The sequence below is a fragment of the Amphiura filiformis genome, chromosome 4, assembly GCF_039555335.1.
Source record: "Amphiura filiformis chromosome 4, Afil_fr2py, whole genome shotgun sequence".
Taxonomy (NCBI): Eukaryota; Metazoa; Echinodermata; class Ophiuroidea; order Amphilepidida; family Amphiuridae; genus Amphiura; species Amphiura filiformis.
Window position 1 is genome coordinate 12,434,594 of NC_092631.1, and position 25,066 is coordinate 12,459,659.

Below are 25,066 nucleotides of genomic sequence, written 5' to 3' on the forward strand. Positions count from 1 at the left end.
ATTTATGGATCATGTATTATACAATGGCTGTTCCAGTTGAAATCCATACACCCCCTATGGAAGACACGACCTTAATATCCCACACAGGGATGGGATTTTAAATGGAGCTACCTGAATGGGTGACTCCATTTTGAAGTCTACACCCCCTGTGTGAGAGCGATAAAGGTTGTGCCTTCTATAGGGGGTGTATGGATTTCAACAGCAATAGCCCACTCACTACCCTGGGATGCTTGTCAGCCTGCCTACATGTAGCTAGATAGATTGCATCCGACTGATAATATCGCTACTTCCTATTCCTAAATAAATCCGCAATAAATTTATGAAATGAAAGTAGTGATGTATACAAACAGAAATTTAATTGAATAGTTCTACCTATTGGGTCATGCGAGAGAGAATTATAAGGTATCATTTTTGTAAGAAATGATGAAAATAAAATATTAAAAATTTATCAACTTCCCACTTTTTCATGTTTTTGATATGCATAATTTATTACAACATGTTGCATTGCTCCACTCCTACAGTCCGTCACAAGTACTACACTAAAATCCTTTGTAATTCTCTGATAATCTTACGTTCTTACTACATTTTTGTTGTATCAACGGCAACGCTGATATTCCAGAAATAACCTTGTAAATTTGGGGAAATAATGCTGATCATTTCCACCAAGTTGAGTGAAAAAGTTAGTTATCTATTTCATACTAAATTGACCTGACCAATAATTATGACAATTCATGACAATAAAATTAATTGATTTCAGATGACCCCTGATGACCTTGAAATGACCTTCAAATATTGTTGACACATATATAGTGGCAAAATCAGGCCTAGTTTGCTGCTTGGACCCATTTGCCTCATGTGAGAAAATAAAAGAAATTCTATGGACCGATGAGTAGCACAAGAATTGTATGGTCTCTGCATACACTTCATGAAAATCATGATACCCCCATTTTTGGTGTAAAAAACTATGACCACCCCCTATATATTCACAACCAACAACCCAATTTCCAAATAAAATGACTTCTCCCTTCGGAATTTGGTATCACTATGGACCACAATAGCCTCATATATCATACCAATGGCATAGTTCAACAACCTCAATTAAACACTCATAGTGCAAAATTTGACCTCAAGTTGCAGAATATGAGTTTTAGTACCCAAATTTTCAAAGGTCATTCAATGAATGTACAAATGTATTGCGGTTAAAGAACTTTGTCCTGATAGATGAGCATGCTGTGGATCCTAGTGTATTTACAGCATAACATCTAGCAAGTTAATCACCAACCTGGCCTGTTGTGCAAGTGAGAGTGTTTAGTTGTTTACGATTTGTGATGCATACTAATCAATCTTGTTACATGTTACAGAGGTTAAACGATTCAGCGATGTCATCACCAAACTTGAGGTGAGAACTAAATGGAGAATCAACACCATCTCATTCACACCTCATTCACACATGCTATTACATGCGTGATACAACTAAATCTTGAACTCCATCAAAAGTACTCTGAATGTTGTTGCGAGTTTTGTTTTTCCATGACGGGAATAAAACTAGGTTTCTTGATCCAAGAACGATATATGGGAGTGCTTGTTACGTACAAACAGACACTTATGACAAGCGTACATGACAAATTGACAATAATAATCACGCTAGATTTATGCACCTTCTTATCAAAGTCTTAGTGCAGTGGAAAGTGTCTTGCATGATTTGCAACTGTGAGAAAAATCAAAATTCAGATTAAAGCTTTTCAGAATGAAAAAAAACTATATAATGCTGTGGTAACAGCCATTCCATTTATGTGACCATTGATACAAATCACCAAATAGACACAGACAAAGTCAAAGCATATTTTACATGCAAGCTAATAATGCAAACCAGATATATGCAGCAGAAAAAGCAGTTTGAAGATATTTAATCTCAGACTAGAAAAGAACCTTTCACCCTAACACTGAACACTGCTTTTTACTATCGAAACTTAAAGAAGAAATGAAAAAGGAGAGAAGATGAACAAAGAAGTCACTTGGTACCCTCGGGATTCGAACCTTGGACCCCTTGCGTGCCAACAACACTATCACGACCGGTAGCCACAGGGGTTTCGCTGCTGCAGCCAGCGATTCTGTGAGCATATAGCACTTAGCGTGATTGCATCATGGCATCACATGAGATTCATGCATATGCAGCAGTGGTTATCCTTGTGGTATTTTGTGGTATCTAGCGTGTTAAGGTAAATGACCTTGGACTCCAAAACTCCAAAGTTGGAACATCCCCAAAATACTGCCTAAAACTACATGCAATTGGCTTTACTGTGCTGTTATTTGTGGCACAAGAGGCAGTTTGAAGGTATTACTATCAGATGAAAGACCTTCACGATTTGTTCACACCCAATGTGTGAACATCCCAGAGACACAGGTTACTCTTAATGTATATGTTCAAGTGCCCTTACTCTGACTCCTGCCTGACCTCTGTCATGTGACATGTGTGACAATATCTTCCACAGGGGAACTATGAATTTCAAATGGAATGAACAGTTTAGGTAGCTCCATTTGAATTGCATACCCCCTCTGTGAAAGATTCAACTTGAAACTTCCACAGAGGGAGGGCAAGTTTTAAATAGAGTTGTGTAAATGTGTGCTAATTCCATTGGAGGGTAGTGTGGGTTTTACATGGAATAGCCTATTGTTAAGATGGTAGACATGGGCATAAATATCAGTTTTATATTTTGTTTTCCCTACATGTACTTATCTTTGACAAATGTTTTGAAGTGCAAATCTATTGGTAGTTCTAGAATATGGATCTCACACTGCACATATTTCAGAGATTACAGCGAAAAAAAAGGCCAAAAAAATTGTTTGGTTGTACTATACAACTGGTCCAAAAAGGTAAGGTCAGTCGGTCAGATTTTTTTTTCTTTTTAAATTTTTGTTTATATGGCCTTGTGGAAGCAAAAGAGGCAAAGCAAGATAGATAACATTTAATGTTTAAGGTTGTTACATGGTGTTTAGGTTTATTAAACACTTATGCAGTTGTACAGCAACATGAATGCATGTATGAATTAAGTCAATTTCCGTTCATGGTTAAACAGTAAAAAATTGGCTGTTTAAACATACTAATTCAATGGCTGTTCAATAGAAGTAAAAGTAATCAAAAAACTTCATCCAACTAAGAAAAAGATATAGCATTTTTTTCAGTAGCAGTATTTCTCCGGTTTCAAAGCTTGAATAAAATGTAATTTAATATGGCCTATGCTATAACTACTTTTTTTTTCTTCAATTTTTGTAAACATTGGGTCGGTCGGTGAAGCACAACCAAACAAACTTTTTTTTGTTTAAGTGATGTTCATGAATAATACAGGTGATACCCACATATGGAGTCGGAAAATATCACACAAACATGAAAATGTCAAGAGTTGATAAGGAGCAGTTACAAAATTGTATTTTGTCACTATATATAATCAGTAATTCTCAATTGAAATGTCATATGCTACCATCAATATCCCATCATGCATTATGCTGTATGTGATACTTGTGAATGTGAGCTATTAGGCACCTTGTCCTATCTGAGCGGGCCGATAAAAACAAAAGCTTTAATCTCAGAATTCTTTTTCTCCTGAAAAATCGGTCATAAACCATTGCAAACCGGCGTGTTTGGTACAATTCAATGGAATACAATGTGATTTTTAAGGGAATTTGCCGTTGTTTCTGAGATTTTTACAGTGTATTGGCACTCGCATGCTCACCGATTTTCTGCGATTAAATCCCTATCTTCAGTTAGGACAACGTGCCTTAAAGCTATAATTTGGTTCACCTCAAGTTTGGTAATAAAGTATGTGCATATTCAGCTTGCCATAGTATCCAATCATGTGTGTAACCCCGCAGAGTGTACACATACACGGGCAGTTTGCAATTGCAAAAAACAATGATGTCATATCACAACCGAATTTGAAGCAAACCAATGTGTACAATGTATCTATCAAAGCAGAGTTACATGAACTTATGAAGCAGTACCACACAAACACAGCAACGACACACTGCAACAAACTTGCAAAGTTAGGATGAAAAAGTTCAATAGAGATCTAGATATGCTGTCTACAGGCTACATCGCTAAAAGGTAACAAACAAATGAAATGAACAGATATTGTATCTTATACCTTGAACCCCCGCTCATGCTGCGATGACTTCTGAACTTGCTGGATTCCCCCTCGCTGCAGGTTCGTGGCCTGATCACACTGCTGCTGCTGTTGAAAAGGTAGGCATGAAATGTATACAGCAAATGAATTGATTGGTTGAGAACACATACATGTATCTAGACACAAAATGCAATATATGCCAATCAACAAAATACCTCAATGAACCGCCTATTGGAAGAACTATAAAAGAGCTCTGGGTAAGCATGCAAAGTTTACCCCATTGGCACAACTGCCTTTCATACGAAACTCATGATTGGTTCCTTACATGAGTATCGGAAGATGATGAATAACCAATCAAAATAGAGCTTTTAGATCTCTTAGCACTTTTAAGATTAACCCCCTTCAGCCCATTCTTACCATATCTCTAATTGGCTCAATACACAATATACCTCTCTCAGAAACCAATCAAAATAATTCTTAGTTCAGCCGGTATTACCCCTGGGGAGTTTAAAATATATTAAATTGAAATATATCAAATTTCAATAATATCGCCAAAATATGTAGGCTAGCACTGTCAATACATCATATTAAATACAATTCAACAAGCATTAATTTCCTGCTTGTCATACATTGCATTTTGTGCCTGAATACTTGAATATTGAAATAGTTTACATTCAATCACCTTGATTACCCATATGAATAAAGAAATAAAGAAAACAAAAGACACAATTATACATATTTTTGTTGAAAACGTGAAGATATGCACTTGCCACAACAAATTTGTATCCATGCAATGATAAAATAACATATGATGTTGAAATCAGGCCTCCCTTGATCACATGCAAAGAACTATTCCTGATTCTAGACAAATACAGCACTAATATTTTGGAATAATGTTATCTTGTTTTGTCAAATGAAACATAGCTCATTCCTAATCCTTTAGTTTAGTTCTAACTGGCAACAAAAATAAAATTTTAATATTTTCGCAATTTGAGGGAAAATAATCCAAGTATAGGATAAGAGTTCGCTCATAATGATATTTATTTTATGCTTTTTTTTTGATAATTGGTTATGAAAATGTTTAGAAAACATGTTTTCCAAAATCAGAAAGCATAACATGAAATTACTCTCTGTCTGTGGGCTAGATTGTCAGAGCATATTATTATGAAAAACACCATAAAAAGGCATGTTTTTGGTATTTATTTCCAAAACTTGACCAAACGTTAAAATTTGACTTTCATTGCCCAGTTAGAACTAATTAAAAGGATTAAGATTTAGCCATGTTTCATTTGGCAATGATATCTTTAATTTTTAATCCAAAAAAAATTAAGTGCTGTATTTTTCTGGAATAAGGAGTAAGTTACATGATGCATCACAGGTTGTTCAGAGAATGAGGTGTTAACTGAGGCACCAAAAATGATGTGATACAATTTGCCAATCATGACAACACTTCCGAATACTGTATAGATCTACACAGTATATGCTATAAATAAATATATATCTACAAATAAGTGAAAAGGAATGCTACTACAGGGTGTCCCAAAAAAAAGAGGCCCCTCATTGTGCCCTCTTTTTCTCCTATTTCTGAAAAGTTGATCAAATATATTTTGGCATGACAAGAAACCCTTAATCGTTAGCTTTGATAAGCCAAAAGAATTATTTCAATCGGCTCACAACTTTTGAAGATATGTTCTTTCAAAGAAAAGTACCAGTTTTTCACTCTGTCCACGGATAGCAAAATCCATAGCCCATAAACCCACCTATGAAGCCCCTAAATAAAGTTATTTTATGAAGTTATCATTGAGGAATGTTTGATATTCATGCATGGTACGTGTACTCCCTTTCAATCTTGAAGTAGCCAAACCTCCTCCATGGACAGGATGAAAAACGGATACATTTCTTTAAAAGAGCATATCTTCAAAAGTTGGTGAGCCGATTGAAATAATTTATTTGGTTTATTAAAGCTAACCATTAAGGGATTCTTTTCATAGCAAAATATATTTGATCACCTTTTCAGAAATAGGAGAAAAAGAGGCGCAATGAGGGGCCTCTTTTTTTTGGGACACCCTGTACCTGATGTAATCACTTTTGTTACCATTTTAAAACCACAAAATATAAAAAAAAACAGCTAGCGAAATATATCACAAGTTATATACCGTATCCAATCTAAATCCAAGACCTTTAAATGCTGAAGCTTGAGGACCAGATTGACTTTTAAGAAGTATGTAATGTCATCATGCCCTGAATTCTCAACACTTTATACATAATGCAGGACTATACCAGCAAACCCAAAACGCTTTTATTGAAATTGTTTAAATGCCGGGTTATATAGTTAATAAAATAGAATAAAAGCTTTTGGTAACATTTTTAAAACATTTTGAAAACTTGCTGCAAAGCATCCTAACATAATGTTATTTTTTAGGTTGGCAAAATAGAAAATTTAATTTCTCTGACATAGGGCCTACAATAGCACTGTATAAAATTGTGGTTAGTTGTCATCTGTCTTTCGCGATTCGTAACATTATGATTGCGATGATTGAAACACCAAGATTACAATTTAAAGACAAATTAATCATAATTATGTTCTTCTATCATGTACAGACAGTTACGGTACAGTTCTTGCAAAAACAAAACAAACAAAAAATATGTCAGGTTAAATGTCATACAATATGTTCAGGGATAATGAGCTTTGGCTCTGGGGGGGCCGGCCAAGATTGACTGAATTTTGACGTCGTCATTTGTTTTACACGTAAACACAAAAATGTCTCAAATTATTCCAAAACTGTACGCATGTTATTAAGTACTACTTTATCAGTCTAAATCCGTTGAGGTTCGACAGTGAACCTCATTGTAAGTACTGTTTTTTGAATGTTTTGTATAAATAACGCACGGTATGTTTATGATATATACTTGACATTTCCTCCATTGTGTACCACGGTTAGCGTGGTGTAATGGTAAAGTTCTCGCCTTCTTTCAAAGAAAAGTACCAGTTTTTCACTCTGTCCACGGATAGCAAAATCCATAGCCCATAAACCCACCTATGAAGCCCCTAAATAAAGTTATTTTATGAAGTTATCATTGAGGAATGTTTGATATTCATGCATGGTACGTGTACTCCCTTGCAATCTTGAAGTAGCCAAACCTCCTCCATGGACAGGATGAAAAACGGATACATTTCTTTAAAAGAGCATATCTTCAAAAGTTGGTGAGCCGATTGAAATAATTTATTTGGTTTATTAAAGCTAACCATTAAGGGATTCTTTTCATAGCAAAATATATTTGATCACCTTTTCAGAAATAGGAGAAAAGAGGCGCAATGAGGGCCTCTTTTTTTGGGACACCCTGTACCTGATGTAATCACTTTTGTTACCATTTTAAAACCACAAAATATAACAAAAAACAGCTAGCGAAATATATCACAAGTTATATACCGTATCCAATCTAAATCCAAGACCTTTAAATGCTGAAGCTTGAGGACCAGATTGACTTTTAAGAAGTATGTAATGTCATCATGCCCTGAATTCTCAACACTTTATACATAATGCAGGACTATACCAGCAAACCCAAAACGTTTTATTGAAATTGTTTAAATGCCGGGTTATATAGTTAATAAAATAGAATAAAAGCTTTTGGTAACATTTTTAAAACATTTTTGAAAACTTGCTGCAAAGCATCCTAACATAATGTTATTTTTTTAGGTTGGCAAAATAGAAAATTTAATTTCTCTGACATAGGGCCTACAATAGCACTGTATAAAATTGTGGTTAGTTGTCATCTGTCTTTCGCGATTCGTAACATTATGATTATGATGATTGAAACACCAAGATTACAATTTAAAGACAAATTAATCATAATTATGTTCTTCTATCATCAGTACAGACAGTTACGGTACAGTTCTTGCAAAAACAAAACAAACAAAAAATATGTCAGGTTAAATGTCATACAATATGTTCAGGGATAATGAGCTTTGGCTCTGGGGGGCCGCCAAGATTGACTGAATTTTGACGTCGTGATTTGTTTTACACGTAAACACAAAAATGTCTCAAATTATTCCAAAACTGTACGCATGTTATTAAGTACTACTTTATCAGTCTAAATCCGTTGAGGTTCGACAGTGAACCTCATTGTAAGTACTGTTTTTTGAATGTTTTGTATGAATAACGCACGGTATGTTTATGATATATACTTGACATTTCCTCCATTGTGTACCACGGTTAGCGTGGTGTAATGGTAAAGTTCTCGCCTGCCACGCACAGGGTCCCAAGATCGAGTCCCACTCACTCCCGGCTACAAAAATGTTTTTTCTTCACATTCATTTTGAATCCAAAAATATTTATTTTTATGTGAAAATGTATACATTCACTGAGAAATATATTTTGTGCATTTTTTTTCTGTAACAGGGCCAATAGAGCTAAAAACACAACTCGGCACGGGGCGTCCAATGTCCAGGCAGTGTTGCCGTCATATTGTCTGTTTTGTTTACGATATTGGCTGTTGCCACATGAATAATGTCGTCCACCATCGTCTGCTTTGGCTAGCTTTGAGACTGGAATATTCCAAATATCGTTTCCGCACTGTTCAATAAAACACAGCCCAACTCATCACTATGTGCTGAATCATGAACTAGAAGTACCCCGATTCGTGGGTCAAATAATTGAAAAGTTGTCTGTTTTATTCTCTTTACCATTGGTTTCTATAGGTCTGGAAACTACCAAATGCCGCAGGAAGTCGCCCAATCCAAATTGCGAATCACAAATAATAAAAAATGACAAATTTGGCTCTAAATCTATTTGTACACTCACTGCTTTTTAATTAAAAAGTACAGGAGGGCCATCACCCACAATGTGAAGGTAAACTTTTTAGAGTTCCTGCCAACAATCCGGGACAAAATTGTTGGGATCACTTTTAGCATGTGCTTTTTGTAATTGATCCCCCTTTCCCCCTATCAATGTTGAATCCTTGAATTTTGTTTCTGATGTTGTGGAAATACCCAACACTTGACCCCAAAAGGACCTTCACATTATTTGCCTCGCTAAGGTGGTCGTTCCCAAATTACCCCAAAATGACCTTGACATTTTTGTCTTGTTTCGGTGGTCAGTCCCACCAAATTTCATGAACCTGCAACAATACATGGCACTTTGACCGCGGATTAACCCAAATGACCCCACAATGACCTTGGGATTTAACATATTTTACGCTGAAAACCATCAGATCAAGAACCTCTGGCTGTGCTACTCCCCACCAAGTCTCATCACTGTAACCCATATGAATCTCCAGATAATCTGTGCACTAGCTTATTTTGCTTGATATACATAAATTATGCAAATTAGCTAATTAATTACCATATTTTAAGACAAAAACCTACTGGAATTTGACGACCACTTACCCTCCACTAAATCACATCCCTATACATCTTACCAGTTCCGAGAAATTCCCCTCGCAACCTCGGACGGAGGGACGGACGGACAGAATGACAGTTGGACTGACAGACAGAATGCAGGACGGTCAACCAGGAAACATAATACCTCCGGTGGAGGCATGAAAATATTGCATTGTCATTCAAGTCGGCTATATGTTTCTTATCCCTCCTTTCAAGCAGAGTATTAAGTATGACAGATGTCACAACAATGACAATTATTCAGACACAATACAGGTTAATTAATTACTTGAATAGACACTGACTGATGTTACCAATTGATAAATTAAATATATTGTGTCAGCTAAACATTTCTTATCCCACCTTTCAAGCTTCATACTAAATTAATGAAATTATTATATTCATCAGATACTAATATATCACATCAATTATTAAGATACAATACAGGATAATCATACTTGATTAGGTCGACAGATTGAATGACAAGGACACATCCTATTATGACATTAATGAAATTAATGTTGTAATCCTATCCCTTCTATCCCATGCACTGATTGCAAAATTGAGCTGATAAACACTGAATTGTAATTGATACAGTGTGCCAACATTATAGTGAACATGGATATTAAAAGCATGGAGTAAATGATGACAAACACCTGCAAACATAAGCGCTCACCAGTGACACCTGTATGTAAAATGCAACTAGCGTATGTGCTGTGCCCTACAGGTGCGTGATGACCCTACTCCCTATTCCAGAAAAATACAGCACTATTTTTTGGGGATTAAAACAATTATCCTGTTTTGCCAAATGAAACATAGCTAAATTCTAATCCTTTAGTCCTAACTAACAATAGAAGTCAAATTTTAATATTTGGCCAATTTTTAGAAATTGTTTTTTGTATGCTGTGACAATCAAGCCCAAAGACTTGTACTAAGACTAATTTCAGTTGATGCATTCAAATTTTTGGAAAAGACATGTTTCATTCTTATAACCAACCATTTACTTTTTAAAGTAACACAAAAAAGTGAAAATTAGAGCAAAATTTCGGCATATACTCAAGATTTTGAATGCTTACACTTGTTCCAAGTCTTTGATTTTTGTGACTCAATTGTCAGAAAACATGCCGAAAATGTATGTTTTGAGCTCTTTTTCCAAGAAATTTGTAAAATAGTGAACCTTTTCTTATATCTCCAGTTAGTACTTAATAAGTGATTATGATTGAGCTATGGTTCATTTGGCAGAACTTGATAATATTTTTTAATCCCAAAAAAATTAGTGCTGTATTTTTCTGGAATGGAGAGTAAATATTATTATAAACTGGGTCACCAAAAAACAAACGGCAGCCATCTTCGGAACACTTTCATTTGAAAAGATCTATAAATATGATGAAGTGTGATCACAACATCATTATTTCATAAAAAAACCAATTATCATACTTGTGTGTTATACAATTCTGTCCAATTTCTCCTCATTCACAAAGAAAATCAGGTTAATAAGTGGGTGGTTTGACATCTCTGCTCACAGATTTTGTTTGGCTTTACCGGTAGCAGCCAAGTTCTATTGTATCACATGTTGGAGGATTTTGTTTTCAATAAGATCTCACTCGAGCACCAACTCAAACCAAACTCGTAAGAGGTAGATCAACAAACACGTTTCTAGAATTTCTTGTCTCGTCTCGCTCTCCCGGATCTTCTTCTCTCACGAGCGAGATTATTTGCACCGGCATGTTTTCACTAAATGTAATATTTGACTTTGTGCTTTGTACTCGTGATGGTAGGATATGGAAACAGAACGCTGACTTTTTCCCCTATGATTTTATTGCACCGTGGTCTTTTCATCTTGAAAAATTTGGACAGAGAAAAAAGTAGGTCAATGCATTACAGCAAGTTAATAACCAATAGCTGCCATAAGTAATTGATCACACCACTAAATACAGTCTCCTGTAGACTTAACTGTGTAAAATGACAACTAATGAAATGGAATTTTCTCAGCTTTAAAGTGACTGGTGGCTTCAAATGTACATTTCCTTTTAAGATGAAAATGTAGGTATTCATGAAAAAAGATTAAAAAAGGTATAAATATTGTATGGGAGGATAAAATTTTGAGATACAACTTGTTGAATGGGATCAATCTTTTGTAAGCACCCAGACCTTAATTCATATTACTATAAAATATTTTTGACCAAATTTATATCCCACAATGCCAATTTTTTTTTCCGAAAACAACACAAAGAAGATAATTTCAACTCAAATAGTCCTGGAATCTAGGCCCTTATTATGATTTGAGCACACCAAAACTTAAATTGTTTTTTAAAAAGCACTTTTTTTGTGCTTTATGGACTGATTTGAAATCTTACTATAATTCACCAGAATCTGTCCATCTGTCTGTCTGTCTGTCTGTCCGCCTCTTTTCTCGGAGACCGTGGTCGCATCGTTCCTCAAACTTGGTGGGTGGGTGCAGCTTGGTATGAGGAAGAACGAGTTTATATTGGTTAGTGGGTCAAGGTCACCCAAGGTCATCCAGGGGTCAAATTAGTAAAAACTGTTTTTCTCGGAGACTGGGGGTCGCACGTTGCTCAAACTCGATGGGTGGGTACGTCTTGACCCGAGTTTGTATTGGTTAGTGGGTCAAGGTCACCAGAGGTCATCTAGGGGTCAAATTAGTAAAAACTGTCATATGGGCATGAAACTTGGTGGGTAGGTGCATCTTGACCTAAGACAGAACAAGTTTGTATTGATTAGTGGGTCAAGGTCACCCAGGGGTCATCTGAGGTCAAATTAGTAAAAACTGTTTTCCGCTTTTTTTCTCGGAGACTGGGGGTCGCACGTTCCTCAAACTTGGTGGGTGGGTGCATCTGGACCTCAGACAGAACAAGTTTGTTTTGGTTAGTGGGCCAAGATCACCCGAGGTCATCCAGGGGTCATCTGAGGTCAAATTAGTAAAAACTATCGTATGGGCATGAAACTTGGTGGGTACAGTCAGCTTTTATAGTCAAATTTTTGGAAGGTCATTTTGGGGTCATCCGGGGTCACCCAGGGGTCATCTGAGGTCAAATTAGTAAAAAATGTCGTATGCGCATGAAACTAGGTGGGTACAGTCAACTTTTAGAGTCAAATTTTTGGAAGGTCATTTTGGGGTCATCCAAGGTCAAATTACTACAAACTGTCATATGGGCATGAAACGTGGTGGGTACAGTCAACATTTAGAGCCAAATTTTGTAAGGTCATTTCGAGGTCACAAGGGGTCATCTGAGGTCAAATTAGTAAAAACTGTCCTATGGGCATAAAACTTGGTTAGTACAGTCACCATCAGCCAGGTAATCGCGACAGCCGAGAACCGCCAAATACGGGTAACCGCCTAGTCATTATAATTCAAAACACAAAACGGACCATAATGGACTTCCACACATACACCAATGTAAACACCGCCAACCGTGGACTTTGAAATTGATTTGGTCCTCCGTAGCCCGAGAGCAAATATAACTGAGAAACTCTTGACCAAACGCTACGATGCCCAAATAATGCAGTCAATGGCTACAATGCATTCTTATGCCTTTGTGGATCTGGAAGGACCATCCACAGCAGACATCTACAGTTCCTGCCCCGTCTTCAATTATAATTGATGCTATAGATCATCTTGGAGCTTTGGGGGAAAATTTTGTAGACTTTTAGACCTCAACCATTGCCCAAATAACATAACAGATGTTTTATTGATATCTTCATGACTGCGCAGAAGAACTACATGTAATGCATTGAGTGGCATCAAATAGCCCCTTCAATTGATAACAACACCTACAATACTTGAATGTGAATGGATGGAACACAGATGTGTATGTCCTTAATTGCTGCCACCCACATAAGAGTCGTTGCCAGTGTTTACAAAAACCCACCCACACAGAGTCAGGGTAAGCAATGTAACCCGATCCGCCAATTACCATGATTTAATATCAGCCAATATGACAAGTGTTGTGAAAATTGCTGCTCATCAGTTGAGATCCCAAGGTAATAGTCTTTATCACTTTTTTCTTCAATTTCTTTTCGATATATATCTCTAAAATCTAACATTTCAAATGGTCAAAAGATTAGGGGATTTCTTCTTCAAGACAAATTATGTTTAGAAACATACAACATTGCCAGAAAAGTATTAACTTTTGTCGCATTTGACAAATGAATGCTTCAGAGTAAGGCATCAAAGAGCAGTTATGTAAAAATGTGACGGTACTTTACAAGGACAGTCATTCCAAGTGACATCAGGAGTGAGGCAAGGGTGTATCTTATCTCCCACCCTATTTCTTGTTTATATGGAAAGTCAACAAAGTTCCATACAATATCAGTGAACTTTTATTGGCTGATGACCCAAAGTCTTACTCACACTGAAAGTAAAAGCTCCAAGTGAAAAATATGGAATGAAAAAAGTGTTCCAGACAATGGTGGTCATGAGCTGCACAACAAGCACAACAGACATCTCAATAAATGGTAAAACACTTCAGCAGACCAAGAAATTCAAATACCTTGGCAAGCAACTAGGAAGACAAAATTACAACTACGAAGGACAGTAGTATCCAATCCACAGTAGATTTCATCAATGAACAGAGAATGCGATACTTTGGCAACCTGATGGAAATGCCACCAATTGGCTCTGCAATACTAAAACAGTCAACTGTCAGATTCAAGAGCAAGAAGGCAACCCACAAAAAGATGGATGGATGGGATCATCAAGGAACCATAGCCAACCAGAGCCTCTCCATGGCTCCAAACCACACACCTTTCTAATGCAGCGACACCACACAAGCAATTGAATTGATAAAAGCAAAAGCAAGTAACATAGGTGAATTGAAAAGATTTCAATTTTCATGATCCAGTAACAAAAAATAAAACATTTATGACATTTAGCTTGAGGCGGCAAAAATAAAGGTCTACCCATAAGGTTTGTTTTATGTCAAGGCATTTAACCAGCAAGAAACTAACATCTTGTAGGAGCTATTAATTTTGGGTGGGATATGTACACTACGGGGACCCAGCTATGGCTGCCATTGAGGTGCAGGAAAGCATGAAAAGGGATTCGTCTATAAATCTTTGCTGCAAATTTCATTAATACATACTTACATTTTGATTACTAAATTAACTTGAAAGACAAGTCAAATGCACACACACTGAAACTTTAGTAATTGAATTAACTAGAAAGTGAAGCTTTGATAGAAAAATCTGTCACTTACATTCTCTCTATCTCTGCTGAAAATTCCATAAATACATACTTAAATTTTGATTACTGAATTAACTAGAAAGAGAAGCTATCGACACATCTCTCAGTTCTATCCTCTCTATCTCCTCTATAAAGCTATGGATGCAATACATACTGAAACTTTGATAACTGAGTTAACTAGCAAGAGAACCTATCGATACATCTCTCATTTATGTTCTCTCTTTCTCTGTATGTGTGCAGCGAAGGTATACATACTTAAATTTTGATCACTGAAACAACTTCAATGAGAAGCTATCGGCACATGTTTCAGGTCGATTCTATCTCTACTGCAAAGTTCAATAATACATACTGAAATTATGATAACTGAATTAACTACAAAAAGAAGCTTTTATCGACAAATCTCTCACTTCTGTTCCTTCTCAATTCAGCGAAGTTAACACATACTAAATTTTTTTGATTACTGAAACAACTTGAAAGGGAAGCTATCAACACATCTCTCAACTGTTTTGCCTCTCTATTTCCACTGCAAAGCTAATGTATACATATTGCTTGATTAGATATGCTGATAACGCAATGCGGCAGGCACACCAGGGAATCTACAAGATGACTTTTGACAAACAACTCTAAATATAACTCCTCAGACAACGCAACCAAAAGACATTGTGCAGATTACAAATCAAGCTCAACAGTACTGATATGTACATACCATCATGGCAAAAACTACCTCAAGAAAGGCATGTTTGCTCTGAATGGGGTTGTTTTTTTCTGCACAAAAATGTTCCCTCATCACCAGAAGTAGAAATGGTGCAGAGTGGGTAATAGCGTATGCATAGCCAGATATCTAGTTTATCATTAGAAAACAATTATTATCAAGTATAATATAGGAATGCATAAACCATAAGGATGGATTGCATTCCAATTTATTCAAGTATTCCAACATGAGAGCTGCTACAGGAGATGGTGAGGAGTCACTATCAGCAAGCCGACACTCAATCAACAAGTTTCTTTTTTTCACTGCCTTGTCAATCAAATATCGGTGTGCGTTGATAAATTGTCTGGCGATGCTTCAAGGAGAAAACTTGGATCTAGGTCAAATTCCAAGAAAAACTCACAGGTTTTCCATACAGCTGTATTTTGTCAATTTAGCAACAAAAAATATATATAAAAAACACCTCAGTCCCTCCTAACTTTTCTAAAATGGTGGGGATGTGAAACAAAATTTAAATTTTACGTAGCCTAATCAATAATACAGGAGCAGTTATACCATTTTTCACCTTGGCCAGTCAGTGTGAATTTCATTGGGCCCAGCTTTGAATCACTAGCATTCCCTCAAATCAGTTGGGTCCACACGCACGTGTTTCAATATTCTGAGATACGTGCACGAAACAGCTGCCTCAACGTGTTGATTCCCCCCGACTCGCCAAGACGAAAAATAGTATAGATGCAAAAAAAGCGAAGTGATTTAGTGCGCTATGCACTATGCACAGGCACAATACCTAGACGTTGATCCACAAGCCTCAGCACACTTTACAGATGCAATGTGGCAAGTCCATGTAAAATCCGCTCTTGGACCATCATTACACATAATTGCGATGAATTAAAAATTTAACAGGGTAGAGCAAATTTTGATTATAAACAAGTATGGTATACCTGGAAGGACTTGTTTCTTCTTTTGGTATTGTTCCTTCATCACTTTCATGACTACCTAGCCTTGATAATGAGGTCCTGGCTGGCCTGGTTGTTACTGGCATGCTATCACATCGTGCACGCGCATGATGGACACAAGGTGGTTGGTTGTCGGCGACTGGATGTGATTGGTTTACCATCGGTACTGCTTCCACTCTGGCTACGAGGGCGCATTTCTTCTTGTGCGCTAATTGACCTCATGGCACTATAAAAGGGAGAATAAAATCAACCATTTGAAAGTTATTTTAATAGTAATGCACAACCTATCTACTGAACCACAATTTTGGAGCTGGGTATAATTTTTAAAATGTACAGAAATGCATAGATTCCCCCTATAATTTGGTTCACCTCAAGTGCGGTAGTGACATCAATGCTCTTTCACAGTTTCGCTGCAAGCGTGCCAACAAACCGACCCTGTATGCGTGTACACTCAGGACATTTAACTTTACGCACACGATTTGATACTGCGGCGAGCGAAATATACACGTATGTCCTACCGAACTTGAGATGAACCAAAATAAAGGAGGGATTTTTTCAATCACCTTTGCTCAGGGTTGCTATAAATTTGCAACTGCATTATTTGCGGTGCAATTTTCATATTTTAGATCCAAATGCATTTTTTGACATTTGAGAAAAAATCTATGAAAAAAATGTTTAAATCACAATATATTCAAGATATAGAAATGTGTACAAAACCAATACATTTTAATATCTTTAACAAATAAGGAAGTGAACACAAAAGTTACAAATCTGGCCATATTGGATACAAAAATAATTGTAACATTTTGGTAATTAAAAAAATAGTGTTTTAGGCGCGAAATCGCACATTTTTTGAAAATCGATGTGCATGTTTTAGCCTCCAAAACATGCACATATTTATGCTCCGTATTTCTGGCAGGCCTACCAAGTACCTTTACTTATCACCCACTCTATAAATCACAGGTTTTTTAAAGACCTGGGATTTATGCTGATCTATATATTAAAATATCACCCATTAATGCATTGTAATTATATGTTTACCAGTTTCTACATGTATCTAGATTAAATTTCAACTTGCTACTTATGACCTCATTTGATTAGATAGCACACAAAGTACATTCATCATGATCATTGGAACACTCAAAGTCAATAAATTAATCTAATTTTCTACCAATCTACACAGTATGACAATATTTTGTAAATCAAAGCTCAATAACACAATCTTTGAACAATAACGATTACCTTCATGATACTATCATTATACCAATTGATCCATAATTGTGTGGACCGGGCAATGGTGCTGAGGGGAGGCTTGGATCTAACTGGGCCACATGTGTAGATAATTGCTTCAAAATGTGCACTCACTGATCGGTGCAGTATACCAGCTAAAATTTCCTAGGGGGCAAAATTGCAAAGCCTTCCCCCTCACAGACTCCCAGAATGATTTGACCATGATGAATGCGCACCAAAATGGAAAAAAAAAAAATAAAGTTAAAAGGACTTATAGCTTTTTCAGAGAAAATCAAACAGGGGTAAAATGGCAAAGTTGTCCTGCTCAACAGTTCCCAGAATGACTAGACCATGACAAATGTGCACTATAACAAAATGAGGTTTAAAAGATTTAGGTCATGCCTGAGGACTTGTTGCTTTTTCAGAGAAAATCAAACATTTAAATATGGGAAAAGTAATGGCACAAAGGCATCATACAACTAATGGGTCTTGGTGTGTTCAATTATTTTGAAGGCTGATATGGATTAAACTAGATAAAAATTCCTTTAAAAAAGGAATGTGGCGCCCAATGTGAACTTGGACGTGATATGGTGAATTCCATGGTGTGTAGATTTGGTATTATAATGATTTTTCTAGGGAAGAGTAGAAGATGATCAAATGCAAGAGAAATGTGTTTGATTGGGGAAGGTGTTCTGACAATCCAAATATAAACTTAGTCCACCTCAAATGACCTGTAACAATTAACATTGACATTACTTAATTCACCTCGGATGACTTTGATCTGACATTCAACATTTTCGCGCTTACACCAATCATATCCATAACAATTTAACTCTTACAACTTCCTGTCAACTCTCTAATTTAAACCTCTACATTTCTGTCTGTTTGCCTTTTCTGTCTTATACCATATAGTACACTACAGTTTGTTACAATTATTAAGATAAGCAAACATTGCTGGGTAGATAACAGGATTTAGTTATTTACTTAATCCAATCATGGAGGTAGTAGCTAGTCAATTTTGGTCTTCAGTGTTTTAAAATACAACAATGTAGAACATGTATAATTAATATGCCGTGTTGTTTGCATACAGTTTGCAGCCCAATTGTGCCACCATATTGCAACTTTGGCAATAACCGCTATATAGATTTTATGGTATAATTAGCAAACAAAAGCCATCAGTTTAAGAGGCCTCGTTAATTGATCTTATCACTATGGACCACAAGAGTCTCATCCCAATGGCACAGTCCAATAACCTCAATTACATAATCATAGTGCAAAATTTGACCTCAAGTTGCAGAGCATGAGTTTGTGTATCCAAATTTTCAAAGGATGAATGTACAAATGTATTAGGGTTTAAGAACTGTTCCCATGATAGATGAGCATGTTGTGGATCCTAGTGTATGGTCAAATGTCACCGTCTATCGGGTTCTAAGGCACACGGTAAACTGGTTGAACGCATACAAAGGTCAGGATTTATTTGGTGTTTTTATAAATCCTAATTTTGTATTTTAAACAAAGAATATACGCCACCATTTTATCCCGTGCATATCAGAAAACAATAATAAAATAAAATCCAAGCAAATTGTGGTTTTATTTCTGAGCTGGGCATAATTTTAGCAAAACAATTGCGAAGTCAATCTAGCAAGAGTGAAATTAGAAGCTTTTCACAAAGTCATGCCTATATTGTGGCGCGCCTCCGTAGAGGGCGCCACAAAAAGACGGAAAGGAATCTGATTATAAAACTATAGATAGAAAAGAGGTGTTCATAGAGAGAATGGTTTAACAGATATGACGTTCATACTAGATGATATGTATGGTTCTATTATATACAAGCCTATGCGGCAGTTGAAATTGGATTAAGAATTTCATCTCTCTTGACCTAAATAACGGCAAACAGTAAATTGTTGCACATGATTTGTTGGGACTGCGGACTGGTCTTGTTTTCCTTGTTCTTTATCTTCAATTCTTGTGTCTTTTCTTTCCATATAGCCTATAAGCCAGCATACAGCTTACATTACGGACTCAGGCTCAAACCCGGACACTGAGCCCTGCTCGTCTGACCAGAGTTTATGTCACCTTTTCAAGTGCTTTGAATTCAAGCAGTGAAAGTGGGCCATTTCTAAATGTCCTAAAAATTGAACTGGCCCTTGGCCAGACCGCCGAGCGTGCAAGCTGGAAAATAAGTGGGGGCCAGGGGCCATTTACCCCTGGTTCATTGAAAATAACCCCTGGTTCCCTGTAAAATCCCATGAACCAGGGGCTATTTTTTTATTAAGTAGCCCCAGGTCAGGCGCTTCTTATTTCCCAGCCTGATTGAGTGAGGTATCAAAATGTACACAACAAATTTTCCCATCCATTGAATAGCCCCTGGTTCATTGAAAATAGCCCCTGGTTCCCTGTTCCCTGTAAAACCCAGTGGATCAGGGGCTATTTATTTACAAAGCAGCCCCAAGTCAGGCGCTTCTTATTTCCCAGCCTGCGAGCATGGTATTGAACATTTATGGGAGCTAGTCCGAGGAATAGGTCAGGGAGTATCACCCTCTCCCTAAATGAAATGCTTTTGCTCTTTTTAGGATGAAATGTCATCATCCAATTTTAGAAATGTAAAGAAAAATCTTTTTCCCCCTACATTTCGAGCTTTTTGGGGGGAAAATTTCCTGGTTTTGGAAGAAATACGGCCATCAATGGTACATATAGCTTGTTGTTATTCTTGTAGGAGACAATGACGCTAGAGTTCACTTTTCCTTTTTGTTTTATTTTGAAACTGGTTTGAAGTACATGTTTGTTGACACTTTTGTGTAATTGTTATTCATTACATGTATATTGCAGAACACACACATGGAAAAAGGAATATATGGTCCAATATGTTCAACTATAACATGACTAAATACTGTTTTTACTACAAGACTCAACTTGTCAAATTAAGCCAAGCTAAGCAATATACGCAACAGTTTCTCACCCAAAAAAATCCCCGCTTTCCTATTTTCTTTCTTGCATTGTTATGTTTGTTCAGATGCCTCAAATGCTGATTAAATCCCGGGGATCAAACTTTACCCAGGTAGAATCTTGGCATATTGCGAAGAAGCATTTATTTCCGTACACCCAACAGAACCGTGAATGCGATGTGTATGCATTGTAAGCGATAACAGTGTCAAATTCAAATGTGCTCTTCCCTTCCCTTTTAAAATAAAAAAAAACTTGCTTTTGTATATTTGCAATTTCCATTCAGCCTCAAACATACAAGTTCTCGGGTTACAAAAAGTTTGATAAACACTAATGCACCTGAGTATTTCTGTTAGCTTTTAATCGTGCAATTATATAATGGGTTTTCACAGCTTACTCTCTCCTTTTCATGCATTATGATAAAAGTATTAGCTTGTATTTCTATAAATTTCCTCTTTGCAGCATGTCGTCTTCTAGGCATTCGATTAAAAATAGTCCCAAACAGAAATGTTTGGTAGACTCATAACCGGTGCGATCTTACCTTTCCGATGTTGATTAAGATACTTCTTGCATCGATCCCGAGATGCGGAAAACCAATAGTCATTTTGTCCCACATAAATGAATAAATAACAAAAACCCCGATCCCCGGTGGACTCACCCAAAAGGTGACGTCACACCATATGATCGCCCCTTATCCGACTTGGGATCCCCTACTCGGACCAAACTTGTAGGGGTGGCGGGTCCGGGATAATCAACATCGAAAGGTAAGATCGCACGGTTATGAGTCTACCAAACATTTCTGTTTGGGACTAGACTCAGTACACCGGTCGATCTTACCGCTTCCGATGTTGATTAAGATACTTCTTGCATCAACATCTGAAAGATCGATCTAGCAAGTAACCGACGGATGGAGGTACAAGAGTGGTCAGCATCTGATCAGGGATCGGGAGCGGTAACGATGGTTTTCGCGAGGTCAGAAAATATTTTCCCCAACGGTCGGGAAACAAAAAGACCACGCGATCACAGACATAAACCTCCTTACTTAATAAGTTTGGTGGTTAAGAATAGCGACACTGGTTCTTACCATGCTGAGTATTCTGTATAGTCTGAAAACCTGGTACCCGTACACCACCGTATTATGATCGCCCGAACAATGTCCCGGTAAACCTCCCGCCCCGTCTCTGATTACTAACGTAAACGGAAGTATCGTAGAGAAGGGCGAAGGTGGCTTCCGGGACACCGCCTGCTAGATCTCCTCAAGGGACAACCGAACGGTATACCCAAGATGATGAGATAGCTCGTGTCGAGTGGGTCGTGGGACGCGAAACCTTCGCGATCCCGGACCCCACCAACACCTGGACCAGCCATTGCGACAGCGGCTGGACCGAAAGGCTCTGTAAGGGTGATGAATGCGGTCGTGAGTCCCTCGCAAGGCTTGTGTTCGAAGAAATAGTGCTGCAGCGCCTTATCGGACACCCCAGCCTATCTTTGGCTTCAGCCAACCTTGCCCAACCCTGGGGATTGGAGAGGGGCGAATGTCGGTATGCACCGCCCGTTCAGAGTCACGAGAACAGAGCGCCCGAAACAGTGTCGCTCCAGTGTTTGTGAACACGGAAGCTAACCTCGAGACCGTGTGCAACTCAGCACCGCCGTCCCGAAGCCAACGCCAAACCGGAAAGCCATCTTGAGAGTTACGTATTTAAGCGTCGCTTTTGGACGGAAGGTCAAAAGGGTGACCCTAAAGTAATCTAAGACTGTGTTGGGATCCCTTAGGAGGATCACTTTCCTTTTGGTAGACACTGCTGAACATACCGTCGAGGCGTAGACTAATAAGGTAACCATCGGCTATGATAGTCGACCGCCTCAAACCTCGGTGAATGGAGAGGACAGCTGACTTATAGCTGGCCCCAGTGGCCCGCTGAAGTCTTGCTTGGAACTTTTCTGTCAGAAACTCCGAACTAGCAGTACAGAGGTTCTAGCGGGAGAGCTATTTGTCTCATTGCACCAAGCGTAGTATGGAGCCAGACTCTGGCTATACGTGACGGAGGGTAGACTTCCGTCTAGCCCCGGCGATGAGAAAAACAGCTTCTGATGAAAAGTATCCCTCCGCTGCGTGTTCCCTGGTAAGGGCCATGCAGCTAACTGCAGGTGCTCTAGTGATAGACCAGGTACCTCCGCTCCGGGCATCCGGAGTAGATCTGGTACCTCGGGGAGTGCCAGCGGCCTTGCCGCTAGCAGAATAACAATGCAGTCTTCCCACCCGATCTTGGCCACCACCCTCATGAGTAGTGAGATCGGAGGGACTGCATAAGCTGTCATCCCTCCCCAGTCTATGGACAGAGCGCCCACGGGGAATGCTGGGTGGTCCGCGGCCCTTGAGCAGTACACCGGCAAGTAGATGATTGCGATGAGATGCGAACAGATCTTTCGAGGGTGGTACATCCCTTGAAGATCGCCTGAGCGACCTCGGAGCAAGGACCATTCTGCTGGTCCCGACACCCTTCCTCGTGACAGATTGTGCGCGAGGATGCTGGTGACGCCCGCGATGTGTATCGCTCTCATCGTAATCTGCCTGAACTTGCACCACCCTATCAGGTGTCGTGCATGCAGGCTCAATCGTGGTGGCCCGGAGTCCCCTTGTCTGTTGGGGTAGGCTACCACGGTTGTGTTATCCGTCAGGACAACGGTATGTGATTCCACGATCACCTCCTCGTAAGCGAGGAGGTTGATGTGAAACTCTGTCTCTATGGCCCCATAGGCCCGAGACGGAGTCTCCGTGGATGTGGACCCCCAGCCCCGTTTTGACGCTATGGTCGCTCACTACGTGACATACCGGGGTGCAGGAAACCTGACACCCTGGGTCAAATTGGGCTGATGGGTCCACCACCAGAGTTCTCTCGCGCGATCTCCGACAACGGAACCGCGAGGGATATTGGTGACGACTGGGCCTGCAAGCAGGCTAGAAGGTGTAGTTGGGTAAGCCTAACGTAGAAACGGCAGTACAGTACGAGGTCTACCATACTGGCCATTAGGCCTACCACCTTCATCCATGCCACAGCGGGTTTTGCCCGAGACTCGCCAAGAGTCAGGCACACCGCACCATGTTCGTCACCGCTCGGGTGAGAGCACCGCCGAACCCCTCCGTGAGGGTGATCTGGGCCCCTACAAATAGTGGTGTCTGCGTCGGGACCACGCTGGACTTTTTGAGCTGATCAAAAATCCAGGGTCCCGCACCCTACGGACTATCAACCCCATGAGACCCGTAGTCTTCAGTGGAGTGCGTCCAGATATGAGCCAAACGTCCAGGTAGCAACTGATGTTGACACCCCTGTGCTTCAGGTACGCTGCCACCGCCCTGACCAAGAGTGTTAAACACCCTGGGAGAGATGGACAGGCGGATGGCGGTATCAAAACTGGTAATTTTGATCCTGTACCTAGAAGCGCAGATGCCTCCGATCTTGAGAGCGATTGGCATATGCAGATAGGCGTCCGAGAGATCTAGCGATGTTGTTCCCATGCCCCTGATGGGGCAGGCTAGCACCGAGGCGAGAGTCCCCATTCTGAACCTCTTGGGCCTGAAGAACGTGTTCAACAGCCTGCGGTTCCGGATGGGGCTCCCGTCGCCAGTCTTCCTTGGAGCCAATGGCTCCAAGATCACCCGTAGAACGGGGGGTAGACCGGGACAATCGCCCGCTTCGTGAGAAGCTGTGTGATCCCTGTCAGTAGTGCCCGACGCTGGGGCCGTCTGACGGCACTACTGTGGACCTCTGAAATGTGCAGACGAATGTGGGGAGACTGGGTTGCCAGTCTGTAACCCCCACTCACCACTGACCATACCCAGGCGCTCAAAGAGATGGTTTCCCACCTCTGGGTGAAAGCCATAAGCGGTCGTCCACTAGGAGATCCCCTGTGGAAAAACCGCTGAGCCCCCAGGAATGCTCTGCCTAGCTTCCCTTGGAAGAGCGCTTGCTCTTCTCCTGGGGCTTGCCAGCTGTTCCTGTGCTACCCTTGCGCCTCCCAGAAATGGGTGCTGCAGAGGTAGTGGGCTCGGGTACTGTTGGTGGTGCACGGCCTGCTGAAGTCGGAGCTCCTACCCATGGTAAGGGCAGTTTCCGACCTCTTCAGAGTGCTCCCGTTGGTAGCTTCTTTGCACGGTCCTCCACCGTAGCGCAGAAGCATCCAAAGAGAAAACGGACCCTGCCTTTCCATCGCGTTGAGCGATTGGAGTGGCAGGCCCCTCCCCGGCGCTGAGTGGACACCCTATGGGCTAGGCCCATGGAGCTCTCGTTGAGGCTAGCTGTTAGCACCGCTAATAGGCTCACCTCATGGAAGAGCTCAGATGTTGTCTGAGCGTGATACGCTTGACGACATCTGGGTCCCTCTCGGATCCCCTCAGGTAGGTCCCGTGGTCCTCCCGCGTTACATCGCAGAGAAGCGTGCAAGCACGCCGGCGTCATAGCTCTACTGAGCTCGACAGCCCCACGATATCTACCCGTGAGGTTTGCCGGAATGAGAGTGCAGGCGTCC

At 39.5% G+C, this 25,066-nt stretch overlaps 1 protein-coding gene across 1 annotated transcript in view; it reads right to left on the bottom strand.

Annotated features, from left to right (window-relative positions):
* Positions 1–25,066, bottom strand: part of LOC140149972 (uncharacterized) — a 132,140-nt gene that overhangs the window by 67,061 nt on the left and 40,013 nt on the right. The window contains exons 6-7 of the mRNA XM_072171974.1: positions 16,352–16,592; positions 4,143–4,229 (exon numbers count right to left, since the gene is read on the bottom strand). Of these exons, the coding sequence (XP_072028075.1) occupies positions 4,143–4,229; positions 16,352–16,527 (263 nt within the window). The 5' untranslated portion in view covers positions 16,528–16,592. The remainder of the gene's footprint in view (positions 1–4,142; positions 4,230–16,351; positions 16,593–25,066) is intronic.